The sequence below is a fragment of the Numida meleagris genome, chromosome 2 (assembly GCF_002078875.1).
Source record: "Numida meleagris isolate 19003 breed g44 Domestic line chromosome 2, NumMel1.0, whole genome shotgun sequence".
Lineage (NCBI taxonomy): Eukaryota > Metazoa > Chordata > Aves > Galliformes > Numididae > Numida > Numida meleagris.
In genome coordinates, this window is record NC_034410.1 from 14,122,594 (window position 1) to 14,146,270 (window position 23,677).

At 39.7% G+C, this 23,677-nt stretch overlaps 1 protein-coding gene across 14 annotated transcripts in view; it reads right to left on the reverse strand.

Moving 5' to 3' along the window:
* SVIL (supervillin) overlaps window positions 825-23,677 on the reverse strand; it is a 131,329-nt gene continuing 108,476 nt past the window's right edge. For 13 of the 14 annotated variants that reach the window (XM_021385499.1, XM_021385507.1, XM_021385502.1 and 10 more), the window contains 21 exons: window positions 23,149-23,299; window positions 20,508-20,597; window positions 20,325-20,411; window positions 19,104-19,281; window positions 18,661-18,833; window positions 17,265-17,420; window positions 16,382-16,518; window positions 15,735-15,882; window positions 15,476-15,621; window positions 14,507-14,682; window positions 14,270-14,414; window positions 13,652-13,928; window positions 11,807-11,958; window positions 10,491-10,596; window positions 9,504-9,711; window positions 8,707-8,840; window positions 7,896-8,051; window positions 7,345-7,488; window positions 3,163-3,284; window positions 2,215-2,370; window positions 825-2,096 (listed from right to left, as the gene is read on the reverse strand). In XM_021385499.1, coding sequence (XP_021241174.1) covers window positions 2,010-2,096; window positions 2,215-2,370; window positions 3,163-3,284; window positions 7,345-7,488; window positions 7,896-8,051; window positions 8,707-8,840; window positions 9,504-9,711; window positions 10,491-10,596; window positions 11,807-11,958; window positions 13,652-13,928; window positions 14,270-14,414; window positions 14,507-14,682; window positions 15,476-15,621; window positions 15,735-15,882; window positions 16,382-16,518; window positions 17,265-17,420; window positions 18,661-18,833; window positions 19,104-19,281; window positions 20,325-20,411; window positions 20,508-20,597; window positions 23,149-23,299 — 3,129 coding nt within the window. In that variant the 3' untranslated portion in view covers window positions 825-2,009. The remainder of the gene's footprint in view (window positions 2,097-2,214; window positions 2,371-3,162; window positions 3,285-7,344; window positions 7,489-7,895; window positions 8,052-8,706; window positions 8,841-9,503; window positions 9,712-10,490; window positions 10,597-11,806; window positions 11,959-13,651; window positions 13,929-14,269; window positions 14,415-14,506; window positions 14,683-15,475; window positions 15,622-15,734; window positions 15,883-16,381; window positions 16,519-17,264; window positions 17,421-18,660; window positions 18,834-19,103; window positions 19,282-20,324; window positions 20,412-20,507; window positions 20,598-23,148; window positions 23,300-23,677) is intronic. The other variant, XM_021385498.1, reaches the window with a different exon arrangement.

The following is a 23,677-nucleotide window of genomic DNA, read 5'->3' on the forward strand; positions in this document are numbered from 1 at the left end:
CACTGTGGGAACTCCAAAAGCTGACACCACTGAATTACATTTCACTGCCTGCAGGTCTCTGTTCCTGCTTGCCTCCTCTTTTAGCTGAGTTTTGAAAGGCTTTAAAGGTGGATGTTGCCCTTCAGCGGCACTTGGAGGGCTGATAGTGTTTTCAAAAAACAAAAGCAAATGATGCTACCCTGACAGAGGGAAGAACAAGGTCAATCATGCTATGCAAATCAGCTCTGTTAAAGAAAATCAAAACAGAGGAACCTGCCAGCCCCACAGCATAGACTGAACATGAATAAACAAAACTTCATTCCTGCTTGATTTTGTCAACAGAGAAGGTGAAAGAGGAAAATACATAAGTGCAAAAATACTTAGATAATGCCACGAATACAGCAGTGACTTTGGAAACCTCTCAGTGCTTGAACAATGATCTTGTCACTATAAAGCCCTGCGTGTTCAAGCTAAGTGTGCATCTCACCCAGAAGACATAGCTGAGGACTTCTGAGGAGCTGGCAGGCATTTAAATGCTATGGCGGAAGGACCCTGGCTCTGAATATCATTGCTCTCCTTTTATTAGGTTAGTGATTTTTAGTTCTTGACAGAAACCTGCATAAAAAAAAAACCCAACCAGTTCTGAAAATTCACCTGTAATATCTCACAGCAGCTGAACACTATTTGTGTATTTCAGGACTTTCGTTGGGGAAATGCCAGGTGCTCGTAAAACATCTCAAACCATAATGATTTTTCCCCTAGTCACTCTATTCGGTATCCTAAGTAGCTGAATGAAAGCGATTTTGACTCCGGTGCTCACTGAAAGAATGGACACAATGCCATACTCTTTTTCAGTTCAAGTTTTACTCCCAGTTGCACAAAGGTTGAAAAGGTTTTCAGAGGTTGAAAATCAGTATAATAATTTTGGTTTCATGTATAAAACCACAACCAAAAGGATACAGGAGTCGTGTGACGGTTCCAACATGCAGCGTGGAAGTGTCGTACAACCTAATTTTATCTTATACAATGTTTTCTTTCTATATTATCTGCTTCTCCAATTATAACTGTACAACACCTGCAGATTCCTAAGGTTAAAATATTTTTATAAGATACCACATTATGGAAGATTCCAATGAATTTGTACAGTTTACAGTACAAAATAATGACAAGTCAGAGCATTGCTAAGAGTTTATTCGGAAGCTTTTACTTTCAGTTCTTATATCACAAAAGACATGTTTAATGTTTACAACAAGGATTAGAAACTGAGATGTTTTTATTTCTACTATTATAAAAGTAACAGAGGAGACCATTCTGTGCCATCTTCAAAATGCAGACCAATCTTTTTTTGTATATAAACTGTACACAAAAAACAAGGCACTATACATTTTTGGGTATTAAAGTATAAAGGTTGATTCGCATAGTTTCTCAAGAAATCCATGCTATAAATACAAATGCTTTGTTCAGTTTAGCACCTGAAGCAGCACTGAGAACAATTCATTACCTATTGCAAAGAGAAACTTTTCAGAATGCGCAAGAGATACATATTGGTGGTATAGCTAATTCAGTACAAGCAACTGCCATCCAGCTACTGTTCTGTAGTTCTGATATTAAAGTCTTGAAAGTGAATATATATTGCATTGTTAAATACATACTTGTTCTATGTGTTTATATAAATATAAATTCTTTGTAATCCACAAACTAACAAAATAACACTTTACAAAGAGAACTTCTTCAAAAACAAAAATGGCAAGTATTGGATATAGCCAAAGGACAGCTACAGCAGTAGCTTAAGAAACTACTGTTTAAGTGCATAGGAGAGGTGAGCTTAAACATTACCTTTGAAGTCAAAATTGAATTCCATTTTCAAAGAGTTCTCTTGGCCTTTTATAATATTACACACCTCCAGATAGGTAGTCACTAATAACTTCAGATTATTTCTATTTATTTTGTAAATGTGGAGCACAGTTTTGCTAAAGGGCATAGAAAGTGACAACAGACATCCCTTTGGTGCTCACTGCAACAAACACAGCTTAGAAAAGTCCTTTTGCCTTCTTCAGATTAACCTGCTTCCAAGATGGCAGCGCATTGTACTCTTCTCTTGTCATCTCTAATGCAACCTGCATTGAAAACAAGAGGATACACCACTAGTAAGGAACGTAGCAAAACCGTCAGATGACTTAACAGGAAGGTTGGACAGATATGCACAGAGTAACAGTGTACCCATTCTCTCCTTACCTCAAAGTCCTCATCTGAAAGATAAATTTCAAGCTTCAGGGGGTCAACTCCCTCAGGTAAAGGCCTGGCTAAGAGATCTGCTAGAGGATACACAGTTTTACACAGCTTGGCCAACACGTCTTCTACAAGGATTATCTGATTAGAAACGTCAGCATCCTGCGGGGAGAAAAGGAAAACATTAAGTTCAGGATCACAGTGCTGAAACCATCAGCTGCTTGTGTCAGTCTGAGGACAGCATGGCATCAACCTGTGCTGCCTGGCCCGTGGAGCACAGAGCGGTACCTGCAGGTCTGCACACTGCCTACCAGCCATTGCCTACAACCATTTCACAGCCACAAAAATGTCTGCACTTTGCAGAAGGAAATCCTGTACTTTAAGAATCTCAGCTTAAGGTCAACTTCTGTGTTTAGCCACGAATCCAGCAGTTTCCTCCACAGATCACTGCAGAAGACTTAAAAAGGAGCAAATGTGATTTGCCTTGAGATTCCTCTTAAAGCAGTTGTGTAATTCGGCTGTGACGGTGCTTCCCAGGTGGGGAACTTGGAGCTCTTCATGGGGCACATTGCTCCCCAGCTCCTTCCGCTTGGAGGACTGACCAGAGCTGAAGGCTGCTGCCTGTTTCCCAAAGTTGAAACAGTTATTCTGCTAAACACTAACAACCGTTTCTGTGAGACGGTTCAGACAGCACTTCACTCCAGCTCTGTTTTTAACAAAAAGCAGTATGAGAACTACACGAAAAACAACTGGGAATGCCTCTGATAGCCACACTCCCCATCAGAATTAGGCTATGTTGTTAGGTTTTTTTTCCTAGGTGCAGACTCTTAAACCATACTTTATAGGCTCACCCTCGGGGTTTGGGGGCTTGACATCACAAAACAACAATGTTATTGGCAACACAAGACATATTTACTAGCAGTAGGAAACAGTGCACACTGTGAAGGTATTTACCATTTCTGTGATCTCTGCAATGTCTTCCCTGTGTTCCCAACTTGGGAACATATTAGTGAAGGTCAGAGGCTCTAGGCCGGCATGAATGAGATAGGACTTTGGGGGCTTCTTTACATTTTTTCCTAAAAACAGTCAAAACACAAAAAGAGAAATTAAAAATGGTACCACATTTTCTGGTATCCCCCACTAAAAAGAACTACCCTGTAGGCACGTTTTAAGTAATTTTAGGCATCAGGAATACATTCCACCACGATTTCTTTTAAACATAGTATGGTATCTTCTAACATGGATTGTTTTGGGGTTTTTTTGGGTGCTTTGACATGTGCTTTTTTTTTTAATCTGACCACAAAGATTAAACCATGTACACTGAAGAAAACTTTACAGTTACTTCCTAATTCAACGTACATCTTATCTTACAAAAACAAAGTGAGAATGGCATAAGCAGAATGCAATGGTCTGAAATCAGCCAAATTCAGGTAAATAAAACCTCCTTATATGCTCAGCAGAAGTGTCCTGCCAGCAGCAAGTACTGCTTAAGCTTGAAGGCCTATGTGAGAATGCGTAAACTGTCCTTAACTTGCGACCCTGATGTATGACACAGTCACTTTTGTTACTAGAAATTCAAAGGAACGGGACCTGAAAGTTAAAAGAGGTATTGCAATAGTTAGGTGGCAATTTCTGCTGATTTTTAAATTTCTATAAAACACATGGGTGAACACTATATAGGACACGGCAGTAAGCCCTGTCTAGGAGCAATGCCGTATCAGAGAAAGGGTTGAAGTCATTACACCAGGAACAGCTGAATAAAGGCCCTGTTGCTTGAATGAATCCATATCACAAAGATTCAAAAGCACCTATAAACTCAAATGCCCTTGGAATTGGGCAGACAGGCAGTCGGAGCTGGGAGGAGCTATCGTTCTAAAAATATCGTACCTTCACTTTAGCTGGATTCAAACAAATCAGTCTAATCAGATTGTTCTTCCAGACAGGAGATGGAAAAGCTGAACATGTTGCCAAGTCCAGAATCAGGAGAATCTAACAGAGCAGTATTACACCACCTCGCTTCCGAAAGCCGTAACTTCTTGCAAAATTCTACATTTAATTCCAGAGCATCTTTAACACATTAGGATTTCCTCAAGAAAATATAAATGTACTAAAGAAGACTTTGCTTACTATGGTCTCCACTGACACTTAATTTGTGTGGGAAGATCTAAAAGAACACAGCCACCTATCCTCTGCTAGGGAGCACCCCACGGCACTGATGCAACGCCTATGCTGAATGCAAATGGAGAGCATGGCTGGACATGGTTCCAGTAAGCTTGCAAAACATCAGCATTACAGGTCTGGCTTAACATCGGGTATTGGTAGCAAGCTGATTAGAGAGACCATGTTAGCATGAAATTGAATAGCAGAGATAAAAGCTCTATGGAGCAGTCAAACAAATGTATTAGAATGTGAATGCTTTAACTACAAAATTCAGACAGGAGGTTTATTATCTGAATACTTGATGTTAAGTCCTCTCTTCAACATGTTTGCACTGTGGTTTATTTGTTCACTCTACCATGAATGATTCAACAAGTACTTAAAAATTCAACAGGTACTTAAAAACTGCGTTTAAAAAAATGCCAGTCTGCTCTAGTTGAATTGCTCCAGTCTCAGTAGTTCAGTCAAGAGATGAGTCAAGAGGTGCATTTGATAATGGTCACTATGGGCTTAACCATATGGTAAGACTGACTTCCTACATAAGCAGAGAAACAATTTCATTGCCTGAACTCTGCCCTCATCACAAGCTGGTCTCCTCAGTAATAGTCACCGATGGTCAGACCAGATTTTCTTCCCTCTCCTGGCTGTCTGCAGTTCAGTACTTCAGACTACTGACTTAATGGATAAAACCACGGAAAAATTGTCATGGCATTCTGATGAGTTAAATTAAAATTTATGCACAAGGAGAATTGATAGGTATGTTCAAGGGATATTCAGAGGAGGTAACCAAACTTTTTCATACGTCGTATGGTTAAACATTGCAAGCCAGGAAAGAGAGGAGTGAGAGGGAAATAGAGGATGAAAGAAATGGAGAAAGAAAAATAGAAGAGTCTTCTCATGCTTCTGATCACTCTACTATATACCAGTCAGAATATTTCCTACATTTTATCTCTTGGTTTTTCATTTTTCCCCCATAATAAGTAATTACACATAAGATCTAGTCAGCCCTGGTAGCCTGATGCAATGAAATTTTGAACTGGTTGGCAGGACAGCCCAATGCTAGATCATGGAAGTGATGGGCCAGCAGAGAAGGTCACATTCTATGATTCTGTGACATCAGCTTCAGAACAGAAATAGTGCAAGTCGTATTGATCTGTAAGGGCAGTAAACTTGCTCTGTACCCATCCAACCAAAGAGGAAAAAGCCATCACTGCTGCAAAGTTATAGTCAGGGGCTAAGAAGTTAGCACCCAGCAAAAAAACTATGATATGTATGCTATATTTCAGACCCATGAGGAGTCACTGTGCAAACTGAGATGCAGCAAATTCAACCCCCTTTTCCCATCACCTAACTCAGTGATGTTCAAGAAATCTAGAAAAGTATCCAAACCTCAACATGTGTATCTGATTCCATTTTTTCTGGGGCCAGAAAACATGATTTTTATTACCAGAAGATTACAACGCTGCATAAGGAACACAGCCTGGGGGGATCTTACTTCCGTCTCTCTCACTGCCTGCTGAGCAGCTCTGGGCACTTCACTGCAAGGGCTCTGTTCCTCTATGCTGACATTCACTTCTGCTGGGAAGCATACTGTATGAAATGATCTCAGAGATGCATGTAATCATTCATCCTGACTGGCAAAAAAAAACCCCGGGGGGATGTAGTGGGAGAAGGAAGTGGCTAGCCTCTTCTTTAGGAATTCAGCAGTCCCTGCCAAAGACTTTTCCATCTACTGCCATGTGTAGCATCGTGTTCCTAAACGCATGCTATTGTTTGGCAGGGCAGTGACAGGGACACCAGAAGATAAACTACACAGAGCAGTAACTCAGTCTCATAAAGGTCACATTTCAGTGTCTCTGCTGCTGGTTTTCAGCTGTCTCCTGCCAGGTGTTACCAGTTCCCCTCAGTGACACCAGGCAACTGAATAGAAACACAGCAATTGCTTCTACTCCTGTTGGACCTGCAGATTGGAAAGGAGACTGGTTTTATCCTTATAAGGATGGAATCCAACAAGGACATCGCTCTCCCTCTTCAAACATACAAATGCCCATGGGAGAAGATGACAGTTGTCACTAGTTGCGTCACAAGTTGTAAAGATCATTTGCTACAGAAAAAAATAATCAGTGTCATCATGAGATCAGCCTTTCCTTGTGAGAGGACATAGCTTGCACCAGTTAGGTCCTGGTACTTGTTCCAGTGAGAACTGCTCTGAGCTGACCAAAAATGGCTGTTACCATGCCTTCTTCTCACTGTACCTTTCTTTATTCATCCTCTGTTGGAAGACGCAAGGTCTGTTTCCAGTCTCACATAACCTTAGATGAAATGAGATGAAAGCACTACAACATTTCAAAGAAACTACTAGTGCAGAAATGAATCTGGCCACAGTACTCTTACATGACCATCAATTACAGCTTGAATCACTGCACGCTGAGCAGCAATAACTCTGCCTTGTACAAACGAGTCTAAGAAACTACTGAGCAAGGCCCTCAGCTCTGTGTTCCAGCTTTTCCAATAGCCATCTGTTTCTCTGTGAGACTTGTTCTTGATCTTCAGTCTTTCCATCTCCCCCAATAAATCAAAACCCAGTTATATCAGCAAAAAGTATTTTCAATCAGTCTTTTGACACACATAAGCTTATGAAATTTAAGAGGAGCTAGAGAGAAAGCAAATTTAAGAGGCTCTGTTCTCAGAATTCCCTTTTAGAAATCTCATGTCTGAACTACGCTCCCACAATGAGAACACAGGGGGGAAAAAGCCTTTTCTCTGAGAAATGGCTCACCAGAGAGATGTGGGAACTTGGGAATAATACCACTACTGGGCAAATTATTTGCTAATAAAGAGTGGAAAACGTATCTTCAAATACATTGGTGTTTATCAGCACCATCAGGGGAACACCTAACTGAGCAGCTCGTAGCTTGGGACAGAAACGTGTGGAAAACCACGGCACATGCAGAACAGCCAGGCACAGCCATCTGTTACCTTTGCAGTACTGGAGCACTGTCTCCATGGCGCATTTCCTGTCTGTAGCCCACCTGATTCGAGCTGATCCAGCGATTTTGTTTTCCACAGGCCACCAGCCTTGCCACAGGTACACTTCATGGTGATTGTCAACAAGGAACAGTGCTATGCAGTCAAAAAAAAAAAAAGCAAACCCACCATTACTGCTCACTAGTTCTTGGCATTCCCTGAACAACATCAACCGTACATGCTTGTCAGCATCAGAACAGGACCATTTTGAAGCTTATCAATCCCTTTTGTTATTCATCCAGCTGAACCACAGCTGAACTCTGATTTTCTGATATAAACAAGGTATTTCTGTAGCAAGCTTTTGGGATACAAATACATTTGATTGATTCTCAGCATATTTATCATGGAGAAATTACTCTTATTGCTTAATGCTGTATAAACATCACATACACACATTTTCCTGCTATAAATCAAGTTAGAAGTGATTACGGTAACTGAATTGCTGCCCGAGGCATGATACAGTTGTCTGTTCTTCAGTTACAGAAGTATATTAAAGCATATACCTGGCTGTGGGGCAGTGTAAAGATCTTCTTGCAAGAAGGGCATGGAATTGATGACAGCAGGGTCTCTTGAGGGGTAAACAAACTCAGTGGCTGAGAATTCTCCTGAAGAACTACTGAGGCTGAACAGGCGGGGGGTGAAATTAAACTTTCCTGGATCTTGAAAGAATAACAACAACAACAACAAAAGATTTTCAATAGGAAACAGTGGAGGTAAATGTATTTAAAAAAATATCAGTATTTAGAGTGACTGTCAATTCTTTGCTTTCTGAAAAATCAAGAAAGACAACCAGATGTCTTGGGGGACTGGCAGCAGCTGTGATGAACTTGAGCTGAAAGGCTGGCTGCCGTCAGTTTGAATATGACCCTGGCTAGTTAGTATCAGCTGTTTCATAACTGGCTGTTTCACAGCTTAAGTGAAGCAAGCCCTTCTCAAAGCCTACTTTCCACTTTGTAAATCAATTCCCCTGCTACCTTTGCTGGCAGTTTCAAAGCAAAGACTGGACAAGAATGTGTGCAGAACAGCTCCCTAATCCCTTCAGAACACAAGTGAAATGTGTTGGTAACAGCATTAACTGTTGCTCCATGCTGCATAAACACAGAGGGGTTGCAGAAGGGGGTGAGAAGAAAATGAAACACTTTTGTTTTCCAGCACTTTCCTTCTAGAACAGTATTGCTTAACTCGGTAGAAGTTGGGATTTTTTTGGTAGCAACTCATTGAAGGGAAGTTCTTCAAAACCTGTACATTAAATCTGACAGTACTGTAGACCGGTAAAGTAAACTGAAAGTGCCAAACTCAGGAATGCAGGTCTACCTTGCAACATGCAATCATAGGCCTTTCGATCTCGCCTTCCTAATGCATCCCAGAATCCCAAAGGCTCTGACCCTTCATCACATTCATGTATTGTCACCTTGCTGCTGCTGTGCAGCCCTGCTTCCAGCGGACATCTACAAAACACAAAGAAAGAGAGTGAATCCAACTTTTCCCTGCCCCAATTACCACCTACACAAACCTGCTGGCTCAGGTTTTACTAGAACCCAAAACCACCTCATAGGCTTGTTGTACATTGTGTCATCATGATCTTCTGGAAAATGATGACAAAAGTTATCAATAAACAGGGCACCGAATTTCAACAACCATTCTCACAGCATTTCTGATCATATACCCAAGGAGGAGGAGAAGATGCTCACAGGAGCTCACTGTTCAAGTTTGTAACTACTGCTGTCCTCCTCGCATGCTTTCTTAAATTCATTCCCAATCACTTATACACAAGGCACATCTTCCCCTAGGTTCTAATCCTAGCAGCTGAGATTTAGTTTGCTACTCAGATATGGAGACTCTCCCTCCACATGGAAAGAGATGGTTTTTTGCAACTATAACTGGTACAGTACAATGAATAAGTGCATTTGACCTGAAGTGATCACAGAACACGTGTATTCCCCACTCCAGTGAATCAGTTACCTGCCATTTCTCCTCCTTATCAAGCATGCACATGCTGCAATTGTACTCAGAGGACAGCTTTATTTATTTCAATTGTTATTCGAGGCAGACTATTTTAAGTAAATTGGTAGTCTGTATAAACATCTCCAAAACATAGGTCAAACACTCACTGTTCTTTTATTTTATTGGCTGCTGTTCTTCCTACATCCTTGGTGTGAGATTGTGCTTTGCAGCCATGCCACAGGTAGATAAGAGCTTTATTTATATTGAGGACAATCATGGATGTCCGGGAACGCAGGCTGCTGCAGTGACATGCTACTTCAAGTAAGTTTCCTTCATTGGGAACTTCTCCTCGCACGCAATATAGTCTCCAGTCACCTGGAGCAGACAGGAACAGTGCAGTGGTATTATACAGTCACATGGAATTGAAAATTCAAGACCTCTGCTCTGGAACAGCTGTTTTCATACTGTGAAACACTATGTGTTCCTCTATTGTTACAGGACAAACTAACTAAGCATCAGGTTTGGTTAACGTTACTTGAAAAACTGCTGCAGAAAAAAGTGCCTTACGAAACCTTGCTACGAGAGAGACTTCAAGAGTCACATCTGCTCTGTTAAGAGCAGAAGAGTCAAGCTTCTGTTCCTTTTTTCCTCACAGGAACAAAAGGGAAACAAACTGAGTAGTCTTTCTATATGCGTCTCTTTCTCTGTGCACCTTAGGCACAGCAGGTCGCATTCAGAAGCGAACTGGAACATTTCCAAGCTACATCAAGGAATATGTTGTAAAGTGCAATGAATAGGTAACAAAAGCTTAATTTTGCATTAGTCACAGGAGAACTGCTCATAAAAATACTCTTTTCCCTAGACTGTGTAGAAAAGAATATTTTAATGCAAAGAGGCACTTTGCTTAATTAAAAACCAACTAGAACAATTTATGCATGCATCAGTACAATAAAGTCAGCTTGCTCTTGGCTGACAAAATCCACTCTAAGCTCAGGGAAGACATAAACTACCTTGACAGCAAAGCAGACTCATGGTTTTCATGGCATTCATTGCTCTTTTCTACATAGTATGGTAGTTGAGACTGAATTCAAAGTCCTTCACAATAGGTTAAGAAAAGATTGTGGGGCAGAAACCCTTAAAGAACAGTAATTTACTTTGTGCATTTTCTTCTTCCTCTTCCCTTCTTCCAGCATGCACAATCATTCCTCCTTGGAAGCACTGCAGGAAGCACGGGGGTTCTTTCCCTTGAAGCACTTGCACCTGGAAATTGGAAAGAACCACAATTCATCTAAAAAAATGAAGCAACTATATAGACTTGGGAGAACTACTCCCTGTGGTTGAATAAAAATTATATAGTTACGGCCACCCACAAAGATAGCTTTCCTCGCACTTTGATACTGCTGACTATCGTTGAAATTACCGTATGCATCAACATCCAATGCGTTTCATATGTGACCTACATATTAAAAGAAACCTCTGTTTGGAATCCAACAATCAAGAGTTTCAGAGGACAAAAAAATACCAAATAAACTTTAATTTATATTAGTTTAATTTAACCATTATTTGAATTCTTTACAAGACTGCACCATCTTGCCTGATATTCTTTGAAACTGTTAGAGAAATACTGTAGGAACTCAAATAGGCTTAAAATTTGTGGTAAAACCGGCTTATGTGACAACATGCACATTCTTTGTTAAATTTTGATGATGAAACTGAGATAGCAAATTGTTCGATCAGCTAGGTTGCACAGCATCCCACACACTGGGTCAAGTGGTATTTGCAAATCTTCTCTGTGAACTCAAGGCTTAATAGTCATGTTTACACTCCTGCTCAAGAATTAATCACAGCTTTATCAAAGTACAGAGATTAATTTTAAATCTAATTTTGCGCGCTCTTACCAGCAATGCTGAACTCAGCCTAACAACAAAGCCTATACTCTCAAAACTTTAGATTAGCTGTATCTGCAGTTGCTAGAATCTTTGCAAAACAAGGCAATCTCCTCCATAATGACGGAGTAAACAAATTGAAAATTTGATTTCAAATGTATTTTCATGTTTTAGTCTTGCAGAAAATGCTTCAGACGGAGTTCAACAAAACAGAGTGCTTCTCCTGTTCCCAGTGCTAGGAATACGTTCTGTTATCTGGATACATTGAAAGGGAAGGCAAAAATTTCTTTCACTGTGCTTCACTTATCTCTAAGAGAGAGGAGAGAAGATGTCTTTCCTCAGCGATTCTCAGAAATACAATCTTTATAAGTGAGAGTGGGAAATGACCATCCATAAAGAAGGCTGATGCATCTCTGGAAGCTGGACTAAAGCCAAAAGTAATTTTCAAGGCAAGCTAATTTCACCTGCAAGGATATTATTACAGAAAGAGAGGAGGCAAAAACAATCACTCCCATTTTCTGCCAGTGACTTTGCAGGCAGGCAGCTCTTGCCAGCACTCCCACCTAGATCTGCAGGAAGCTCACCTGTGCTCCTCTCTCCTCATCAAGTTCCACTGTCATCAGTGCCGATGTCCCTTTCTCACTCACAGTGGAGTGCCTTCCTTGCCAAAAAAAATACACGCATTTCTCTTTTCCAACAGCTCTTACTTGTTGCTCTCCTTTTTGTCTGCTTCCAACTGCAAAACAGAAAGCACATGCTGAAGAAAGTACACTGGCTACAGGTTTAAGCAGCACATGGTTTAATCTCATCTGCCAGCTCAGCACTATCCCGGCCAGAACAGGAAAGATGAAATAACCAATTGGAGGAACATCAGGCCACCAAGCCAGCATGCTCTTTTGCAATGCTGGTATTGCCTCATCGGGTGGATGAAAGCCCAAGTGCAGAGATGCTCTTGTAGACCAAAAAGAGAGAGCATATAGAAAGAAGTGGTAGTATCTGGAGCAAAATCACTAACAATCACTTGAGCAAATTAGCATGTGAAATTGTATGTCCCATCAAGTTACCAGAAGAGTGCTTTATGGCTCATTTTCTGCATTACACACTGTTCTTTGGCAGCAAAAGAGCTGGCTGCTGAGCAATACTGGAAATAGCAACAGTTGAGAAAGCTACAGGCATAAAAGCAAAATCTTTCTTGGTAAAGGAAAACTACAGAACAAAAGAAACCAAAGTAGTATTTTGCAGTCATAAAAGAGAGACTATTTGGTAAGCTTTTTAAAACAATGTTTAGAGCAAGTGAAGGTCAACAATAAAATCAGTTATGGAATATTTTACCGGTGAATACTGGATAACAGATATAATTAACTGAGGATTTACAAAACCAAGAGCTTCAACCAGATTCCTAAAAATATGCTGACCAGAATCCAACTGAAATACTTGTGAGAGAGCATCCTAGCTTTATTTTTTAAATTGAGAATATTCAAGCTACTAGTCACTTCTAAAATGTATGGTTTCACTCTTAACTGTACATTCAGCCCATGAAACTACTGCCTCCTACACAAAAATGTATCATTTTTTGGAGTGATGGAATATATTTTCAGCCCTTTGGATTAAGAGACTGTTTACAGTTCGGTATTAGTGTTATCCACTTCTCCCATGGCTTACAAGCTTTTGTGTTTTTCTTGGATTCACCAGTATCAGAACTCAATAATCCTAAATAAGACCTTCCTACATTTTTTGGCTAAAAGCCTGAGGCTATATGACTGTTTTACTGCTTTCAACTAGCTTTGATATTTTCCTATTCAAAGCCATCATTTTTTTAGATTATTTCTATTTTACTTACCACAAAAGCCACTTCTTCTTATTTTAGTGCCAGAAGGGAGAGTTCCAGTGAGCACACCGAGCTGATTCTCAACATTTACCTGCTGCTCTCAGGCACTGTGTCAGAACACAGTCAAAATTTTCCACTTGAGACTGAAACCCATAGAAAAGGGTTTCCAGAAACAGCAAAAAGGACAGTAAGGGCAATGAGTTGGCAAGGGCTTTTCCTGTCATTGTTACTGTTCTCCATTACTCAACAAAGGCTTTCCTGGTTGCTAAGCCTACCTCTCTTGTAAGACATTCAGCCCACTGTCATTAATCCAGATGCCTAGTTATTTTGATGTTAAGCTGTGGGCACAATTCTGGCTTAATGAGCTGTCTTGTGAATGTGTACAACAGCAGTGTTGGGTAAATGCAGAGACAGACAGTATTACATCTGAGGTATGAAAAATAACTATGGTTTTTGTGGGGTTTTTTTCTTACTACTTCAAGGCCTAGGAAGACTAAATTAGCATTTGTAACCTTCTAAGTCTGGATCTCAGCACTAACAGTAGCAGTTTTATCTGCACTTATTCATGTTTCAGCAGGATGAAACAGAATTGTTCACTAACCTGTAGTGCTCACCATGTACTTCCACTTCACCACGTATGTGTCTCCCTCATGGAACTGTCCTATGCTTTGTTTAGGCAGTCTACTATAATCAAACTCCAGGATGTGCCAGACATCCACAGATGCAGTGATAATTTCAAACTGCCTCCCATCTTCTCCTTCTACAAGTCCATAGCCCCGGCCAATATTCATTCCATCCAGAACTGTGCCTACAGCAGTTTGGGGCACAGGTACCATTAGCATGACATCATATGGTTTAGAATCAGATTTGGATTCTTCCTGTGAGAAAACACAGAACAGACTTCTTTGAGCATAGCCTTTCCCCCCTTCCCATACCACACAGCTCCACTTGAATAGTTCGATTCCTGCATATTTAGTACTTCGATATCTTGTCATCACCTGATGTCTTGTCAAAGCCACCTTGTCAGTCTTCACTGACTTGCTCAGCACTAATAAAAAGCACTTCTGTGGCTTCACACTATAGGTGGTGACGTTCTGACCCCCAGGTCAAAGCCCGCAAGATAAAGAAAATGTTCTGCATCCTTAAGAACAAGTTTCCCTGGCTTGCATCCCAGCTAGATCATCTAGTTTGAAATACCTAGCATGCTTATTAAATGCACCTTCTGGTGAAGGGATTCACTAGAATTCTTCTCATTGAGTTTCTTCAGCTCTGTCCAGTCAAGGAATTTCTCTTTGAACAGTATGGTCTCATTATGTTCTGTGAGTCTGCCAAACACAGCCCAATCTGGACGTCCTTGTCCCTTTCTGTACAAGGAAATAAAAGAATCAAATTTAACACTGAAATGAGGGCAAGAAACCTACGCTTCTATAATAAGACTAAACTTGAATTTTGGTACCTGGGTATGAGGGGATTGCATTCTCCCGGGTCCAGAGGATTTATGTCACAATTTGAGTAGTCGAAAGTGCCATTCCACAAGTGTTTTGCCAGCTGGAATGCCACTTTTCTTTGTGCTAAAGTAACTTCCTTTCCATGCCACACATACACTTCACTGCCAAAATCAAATACCAGCACCTGGAAAACAAACCAAAAAAACAAACCCCAAAAATCATTGTAACACACCATCAAGATATGTAATGCCCTGATCATCCTGTTTCCTGGTGCCACAAGCTGACAGTGCATTTAACTCAAGCTCCTCCAAATATCAGAGTTCCTACAGTGATACTAACAGCTAGCACTATAATGAAAGTAAGGCCAGGGCACTGGTATGCACCATGGCAGTTAGATCTCAAGAATGACTGGAAGTAAGTATTGGGGATGCTATAAGGTGTATCTTTAGGTGGTAGCTGAGTTACTAGCAGACCAGAGAGCTGTGGCTACGCAAGAACTGATTCTGTTCTATGACCAAATGCTATCTGACTACAGCAACTTTCCCTGAGGTTTACACCTATACTTCTTCCTGCAACAGGAGAAGGCTGACAGAACATACAGCCTGGGTAACTGGCTCAGCAAATAGGTAGCAACATGAATACGTTCAATAAAATGCATCATGTCTTTATTTTGGACATCTGCTCCAATTTGCACTTAGATGAATGCTACCAAAGTGCTACCTGTTTTGTACTTCGTGACTTCAGAGTGGAAGGAGCCACTGCTGACAAAAAGATTAACATTTCCTAGAACAGTATTTCACTTTAAAGATAATAGATCAAATTTTTGAAGATCTGCAGCACGCTCTGGACAACAATATGTTCAGAAGCTTTTCACAAACACAGAGGAGCCCATTTTCAGTGAACATCTCCATGAGCATTTGCAGTTGTATCAGCTGTCTGTTCCTGCACTTACCACAGGGCAGTAAGTGGCACAATACCTCTTTTGGTTGTAGCAGGCTACATTTTGGCATCTTTCCCCAGTAGTCATCTTCGGGAATGAGTTTATCCTCCACGAGGCGGTAAATGCAATTAGTTTCTATTATGGCAGCTTCATACATTTCATCCTCTTCAGGACTTCCAGCAGCTTAAGGAAAAAATTGTCCAAAATAATTAGATATTAATTTTTTTGTAGAGAGAACCAACTCAGTTATTTTACTGTGATAAAACATGAGATAATGCAATCATGAGAATGCTTACACTGGTAATTTGCTTGGCCACCAAGGAGCTTCCAGAAGTCTTTGGCTGCATGGGTGTGGGTGTTTATTCCTTCTTCTATAGTCTGTATATAAGAAGCTCTACAGCCAAGTTCCCTCTTTGTCTGAATCAAAGTTGCAAGTTCTGAAGCCTAAGAGATTAACAGTTATCTGGACAGGGTTGCATAAGGCATACTTGTGCATATGGTGTTTAGAGAGAAGGCAGAAGTAGATAGACAGATCAGTAAAATCTAGTTACTATTTGTTGGAATAATAAACAGATACTGGAGTAAAAGTTACAGAAATACATTCATTCTTTCATTCACCTTAAAACATGGCTTGATCTTAATAAGAATAGGAATAAAAAGGACATCCTGCAATTCAGGCTATTTTTTGTTTGCGTGCAAATCCATTTCCTGAGGATATCCTCTTTTCTCTCATAGCTTTGCAACCTACACATGTTGATGTCAGCTATCATTCAGTGCACAGTGCTAAAACGTATTTGCAGAAAACTTGCATATCTACCCATTGCTGACTCTCAGCTGCATAGAACCTTACGAGACAAGTGGCACCAACGCTCAATTACATCAAAGAGGTTTACTGTGTGACAGTTCTAAAAACAAATGATAAAAAAAATGAACTAGTACTAACCTTTGCTTTTTCTATGACATTTGCAAACTCTCCTACCCATAAGAAACAGAGATGTGGAGTTAACAATAGGAAACAGTCTCCACTGTTCAGTGACGAGGCCCTTGGTTCAACTAATCTTGTTTGTACATGTCTTCTTCCTAAAGATAAACCAAAGCTAATCATATTCCTATGAATAATGCCATCAAATGCCAAGAGCTAATCGTTTTGAATGAAAGACAAACAATACCAGCACAGTTAGCAAAATATATGGGAAAAGGCTGTTAAATAAGAACAAAAGAATATTATGGTGGAAGTAGGATTTACTCACAGGAAGCAAAATTTGTTGCCTCCTATCAACTAATATTTCAGTTATTTCCTGTTCTTGCTTTAACAACTTTATGTCCTTCTGGAAAGAAATCAATTAAGTAAATGGCAGAGAAACAGCCGGATTCTAGAATCACTTGCATGCACTCAAGAAGGCATGGCACAGCCTGTAGTCAATAAAAAGTTTTAAGAGTTTTTGCCAAAGTAGCTACTGTTTTGAAGAATCAGATACATTACTATGGCATGTGGAGGAAGTGGAAGGAAGTGGAGCAAGAACACTGTCATGGCATTTCCAGGCTATACTAAACACTAAAAGAATTAGAGGACAGTTCAAAAATTTCCATAGGAGAAGGCTACAATTCCTGAAACATTCTGTTTTCTCCTTAGAAGACATGCATCAGTGATGAAAATGCAAACCTATTTGAAAGGATTTTCATTTGTTGTTCTCAATACTCTTAGCTTTGGGGCATAAATCTTGAGCTGCACACATCCTAGAAAGTAAGCATTCAACCATAACAGCAACTCCCACCTACTGCAATCAGCTTAGTATATACAGACAGTGAATGCAGTTCTAGCATACCTTTAATTTGCAGCAGCATTAGCTTCTTGTATGGCACAGCACTGTTGTTAGAATTTTGCTCCGTTAGGTTAACGCTCCGCAGACTAACATTGCTGAAGTTCTCCTTGCTTGCCAAACCAGCAAGTGCTACTTCTGAGAAATTTGAGTTTGTAGACACTTGTATGTTAAAAAATAAACAAACAAAACAAAGTTGGATAAAAAAAAACACACAAAAGAGGATAAATTATATTCAAATAGCTTCAGTTGTTGCATTAAAAAAATGTTTTCCCAAATACTTGCAATTTTCCCCTTCTCAATAGCAACAGCAAAAACAGGCTGAACTCAGATTCACTGCTATCATAAAAGCTTTGTGCGTTTACTAGTACCTAAGTTTATAGATATCATCACAGACTAAATTGTTTGTATTGGAATTATGATCTTTGGCAGAAACACCAGTGTTAGTAAGAAACATGTATTATCTGGTCTTTTATGAAGTACTCTGTAGATCTTCAATGCCATATACACGATTATGAAAGAGACCCAAGTAGCCAACGCTAATGAACTGAAATTCACTTCAGATTTGTTTCAGCCAGTGTGATACAACAGCAGTCTGCGTTTCAAAGTCTTATTCATTTTTTACTGTAAACTTAAAGCCTTAATTGCTTGGCTGCTTTTGCTTATTTCTGAACTAAAGACAAAGCAGTTTATAAATTTATAATTCATGGAAATGCTTCTCATCAAATACAATAAAATATTAGACATACAATTAGTCTTTCATCAATACAGGCAATACTTAGAGATGATCTCCCTTTATTCAACTGTAATAAAAAAAAAAAAACTTGTACCCCAAATTTTAGAAGTGGTGTGACTAATCTTTGAGCAAATTTTACAATTTGTCTTGCTGTCGAGTCTGGTTCTCAGGAGAAAGCAATGTTGTAAGCAAAACACAAAGCCCTGCAGATCCCCAGAGCACAGATCTTTTATAGAAATTAACCCGGCTAGTTCCAGGTTGAGAAAAAATCAAGGACCCAAAACTGAGGCTAGTATTCCTGAACAAACATTTATCTATTCTTCCCAGCTCCCTCCAGCCCCTGTAGCATATTGCTAGATTTTGCTTTGCTTGATCTCCTGTCCTCACCTGCAAGTACAACTGCTCTACCTCTGCACAAGATGAGTGCTAAAAATAAATAAATGCACACAGGAAGAAGCTGCAGGTAGCTTTCCCTGGGGAAGTCAAGTGTGCCCTTTTTTCCAGGCCTCCTCGGCCAATCTACATTCAGTCTTAGACCTTAACCAATTTGCAGCCTCTTGGAGAATATATTCTATTCCTTCCATTGTAGTTTTTGCTTTTTGTTTAGTTTTGGTTTTAATTAAATTAGCAAGACAGTGGCTTCTACGAAACACCTTGTTAGCTTACTTTTTTCTACTTTCATTCGCTTTGACTCCATGAAGGCAACATTCAGTCTTTGTTCAGTGTACTCATGAAGAATATCTTCTCTTGCTGCCAGCATTTTCAGGGGGTTTCTGGAGGATTGAACCCTGCGCATAGGCCTCACTGCACGCTTGTGCTCTGCTACAGAGGATATTAACCTGAAAAGCAAGCAGTGTTTAAGATTATCAGTTGATAACTGATAAGTCAGAAGAGTTTAATGACAAGAGATTTGCTTGGTTTGGGGTGTGACATTTGTGAGGAAATCAGAATTAGTTCACTGATCCAGGCAGAAGGCTAGATTTAGAATAATGTAGAAGAAATGGACATGCCCAGTATTAATACTGATATCTACATGATAACCGAAAGCCCAACACTTTGACCACCCCTCCTACATCTTCATTCAAAGCAGTGAAAAGAGTAATTCTTACTTTGGTGCATAAGGATCAAAGATGGCATCAAAGTCCTCATCAAGGTCCAAAGGCACTGAGGAGGAAGGGAAATCCACATGGCGGTAAAATTTGGAAAACGTTTCGTCATCATCCAGCTTCATCACCTCTTTCACAGATTTTCCTGTAACTGTCAGCACTGTCTCTTGCATTCCAGCAACTGCAGGAAAAAAAAAAAAAGAAAAACAACAACCCACCCAATAAATAATCATACTAGAGTTTCTAACTCTACATAGGTAAATATGGCTTGCTGAGGTTTTGGTTTAGTTCTCACTGACTGATGGAATTTGAAGGAAACACAGTAGAAGTGTCTCCTGGAAAATAAATGATAAAAAAGGAGTGTAGCTGCTATTCATATGCAATAATCTTTGTTAAAAAATGGTTGGGAAATATGGCCAAATACAAAATTAGGCACCATCAAAAATGAGTTATTTTGGTAGGATGATACGTGCATTTTATGGTCTTGTATAGTCTGTCTTGCCTCCAACCTAATAACTCATTCCCTTCCAAAGATCTACTAGAGCCACAAGTACGAAATCACTTCTTGAGATTATCGAGTATGAAGCAATCATTACGCTGTGCTAGTGCCTCTGCTGGTGAAATGTGAAAACATTTATTTTTGGTATTTGAAACTCTACCATTCACAGAAGAATTTTTGTCTTTACAACACTGAAGACTGACATAAGATGGAAAACTGCCAGAGAACTCTAGACAGCTTCCTGTATAGCCAACAACCTGTACAAGAAACCTGTATGAGCTGCTACAGAAAGTTTGTTTTCAAAATAGTAGGAAACTGAATTGTGCTTGAGAACAGCTCAAATAAGCTCAGTAAGTTCAAGCAACATTTAATGCTGTTTCATTGCATACGTTCAATATGGTCCAGAGTGACTTGAATGCATGGAAATAAGGAATTTTGCTCTCAAGAAAAATGTGCACACGTGTGGAGAAATAATAAAGGATTTTTACTGCAGTTGTGATTTATTTTGTTATATTTGTATATATGTAACGCAACAGCATAAGGCTTTTTTTTTTTTTGTTAAAGTTTAGGAAAGACTGAATGAGGAAAAAAACCCTGTTAAATCTGTAAGTACAGTCTGAATGAATAAATATTCAGTTTCTGTTAACAGATATTTTAACTAGAAGTACTTTAAGTGACTTGGTGAAGTAAGAATGAACACACTGCCTTCTTTGGTAACTACTGACCTTTGTTATTCAGCCTTCCCAAGAACGACTCCAGCTTGTCGAGCTTCATATCTGATTCCAATTGCATATCAGGCCTAGCTTCAATTTCTAAGCAAAACAGAAAGCAAAACTTGTTGAGTGAGAGGAAGTAAAAAAAAAAAAAAAAAAAATCCTGGACTTATTTCAGCCGTGTTTATTCCTTACCTTCCAAGGGCTTTGTAACCGGAGTGGTAGACTTCTGTCTGTTACCATAAGGGGATGCTAGTGGCGTTAGTGCACTTGGAGAAGCTAGGCCTGCATAAGAACAGAGAACATCAAAACCACCATCTCATGTCCGCCCACATCTCCAACAGGGATGACAGGGGGAGCTATTTAGGGAAAGCAGATGAGCCTCGCCATTTCCTACAGTCCCTCATCCTACTGCAGCCTCTACAGCTGCTGTATCAGAGATGTTGGGGTGCACTCTTTCAAAGTGTCACTTGGCTTACATTTTAGACTCAAGTTCTACTCCAGGCTACATGTTAGAAATATACAACTGTTTTTGTTCAAAAGACGTAGAAATAGCAGCAAAACTTTCCAGCCCTTGGTGTGGTATCTCCTGTCGCCTTTTTATTCAAAACCAACTCTTAATAGATCTAGCAGGATGCATCTGGCTTGTGAATACGGCCCGTGGATTAAGCAGTAATTTTTGGGCGTGGTTGGTTTTTTTTGTGTGTGATTGAGGGGCTTTTTTTTTTTTTCTAAGAACATATAGTAGAGGTGGAAAGGGAAGTCCTCACCATGTCAAGCAGTCTACCCACTGAATTTGTACTCTCCTCCCTCCTTTTCTGAAAATGTCATGAAACAATTTATTTTGGACTCACTAGATAAAAATCAGATGAATTTCTTGTTCTTTTGTTATGAATCCACTGACCCAGTAAAAGAAATGGCACACTATTGATTTAGTGTTTTTGATTAGGTAGAAAAGCATATTGTATCAAATAATCCTGTCTATTAACCGTTGCTGTCTAGATTTTCAGTGATGGGGGAAAATGGTACTTTAGCCTTCCTCTAATGTCTGTTCTTCATTTAACCATAGCTTACTACTTACAGAGCTACATAAATTTAAGTCCTTAGTTGTTTTGTTCAGATAAACTAGCACTGTGCTGAGAGAATATACACTAGCCACATTTCCACTATCTTTAATGCAAGTCCTAACAAGCCATAACTTCTAAACACCAAGACAGATTTATTATACCTTTTCCATAAACACTGTTTTTTTATATTATATATTATATACATATTATTTATTACATCTTTTCCACAAACACAGTAGCTTTTCCACAAACACTGTTTTTCCCTTCTAGCTAAGAGATTCAATTTCTCAGCAAGTTTTAAGTCAATTTGTAATGCCTTCAGCAAGACATATTTGAGAGGGCACAGTTTTTAAGCAGTTCTCCCAGGACTTAATCCACAAGATCCACTTCACATGTTAGTCAAGAATCACCTTCCAATTAAGGAATTAAAAATTTCAAGCTGTAAGAATCAATTAAAATACAGCATCTGTGCACATGTATATAACAAGGATCTAATTTTGCAGTGCTTTCTCATTATCCCTTAAATTAAAAACCCATCATGATAATATCTTCTTCTAGGCAACAAAAATAGCACACATCTGCATAAAATCTCACTTGGGCTACTTTTATTGATGTGACTGTCACAACAATTACCTTTCTTCTCCACAAGACAGATCACAGCACCTAAAGAGATCCTTTCAGGGTATTTTTCATTTCCCATTAAGAGTGAACGTCATCACCTCGTCTTCCTTTCCAAAGAGGAATGTTTGTGTTTTTTTTTTTAATAAAATAAAATCTCAGCCAGCAGTCTGTGGGCAACTGACCGCTTTTTCTTAGTGACCCACCAAAACAGGTTAGTCTTGAAACACAGACCACTGGCAATCATCAAAGCAAAAGAATGTAAGCAGCAGCTAAAATACTCTGCTAATAGATGCAATCCCTAACACAATCTGTTTGTCTGCCAACAGAATATGCTCTGGATTGCAAATGGAGTTATTCCCTCTTGCACTACTGCCTCCACCATGAATTTTGCCAGCTTCTAGTCACAGGACAAATTTTAGTATTCTCTGACTTCAAGAGATCAGTTCAGGCACCTTCCTCCAAAACTATCACCTACCCAGGCCCCCTGCATGAACAGCTGTGTTTCTACCATGGACAACCCTCACATATTTCTTTCCACTTCTGGAGAATGACTGCATCTGGAAACAGTGTCTGGCTGAATTCAAGAGATCCCAAAAATGTCAGCATTGCTCCCTTGTCATTTCTACTCCCAGATGTAAAAATATGTTCAGTGATTTCTTCAGCCAAACACAACACTTAAATTGTCATCCAAAACAGCAAACATAAAAATAACACGTGTTTCCTACATATTCCCAGTGACCCCTGGAGTAGGGAAAGTGCCAGCAACACCAAGATTTCACAACTTTTCTATAGAAACTGCACCTGGGTTTTCAAACGAGAAATAAATAAGAAAGGATAATCCAACTGTGCCCTCAGGATTGCATCAGACAGAAAGATGAAACAAATGAATGTTGAGTTGTGATGATCACCAGTCGGACAGATCCCACTAATGACTGGATGGGAGAGCAATAATGCAGAACAAAATGGATCAATACCGAGAGCCACAAGAAGCTTGAGAGAACAGCCATATGACACCACGTTCAGTTGAACATAAACAGTCCTCCTCTTGCTAAACATGGATACTGTTTCTGCTTAGCTTTAGCCTGACTTTATTTTGACGAGACAGATAAGCAGTGGCTTGTTTATATTGGGATCATTTCATCACTGACCTTTTTTTACCATTCGACCAGCTACAGTGAACTGCGTGGAGTCATTTGCTGCGCCTTTGCCCCTCGACTTCCAGGCTTCTTCTCGAGCTGTGATCAGGTGTTTTCTTTCTTCTATAGTCATTTGACTCTCCTGATTATCTGCTATCCTCTGCTTTTTCAGGGGGTAGAGAGAAAAAGACATTTAAGTAAACCAATCAGGATATAGCGAAGGACTGGGTGAGCATTTCAACTGCCCTCTGTAGAGGCAAGAGAACAGGACTAATAAGCTACTGAAGGAAATTCAGCTTAGTGACCCTGGCCCTGACAAGTCTCACTGTTTTGCTGCTTCGTAACACTGAGAAGATAAGGTTTTAATCTATGCATTTTTATCTTTTATTGAAACTACCAGCCTAGGAAAAGGCATCATCCTAAGCAAAGCAAACCATTTGCTCTGGATATTATTTTCCAGATCTTGTTCTCTTCAAATGTGACTTGTTACACTACTGAGATCACAAATCAAACTTTCAACAGATGTTTTCAAGTATAAATT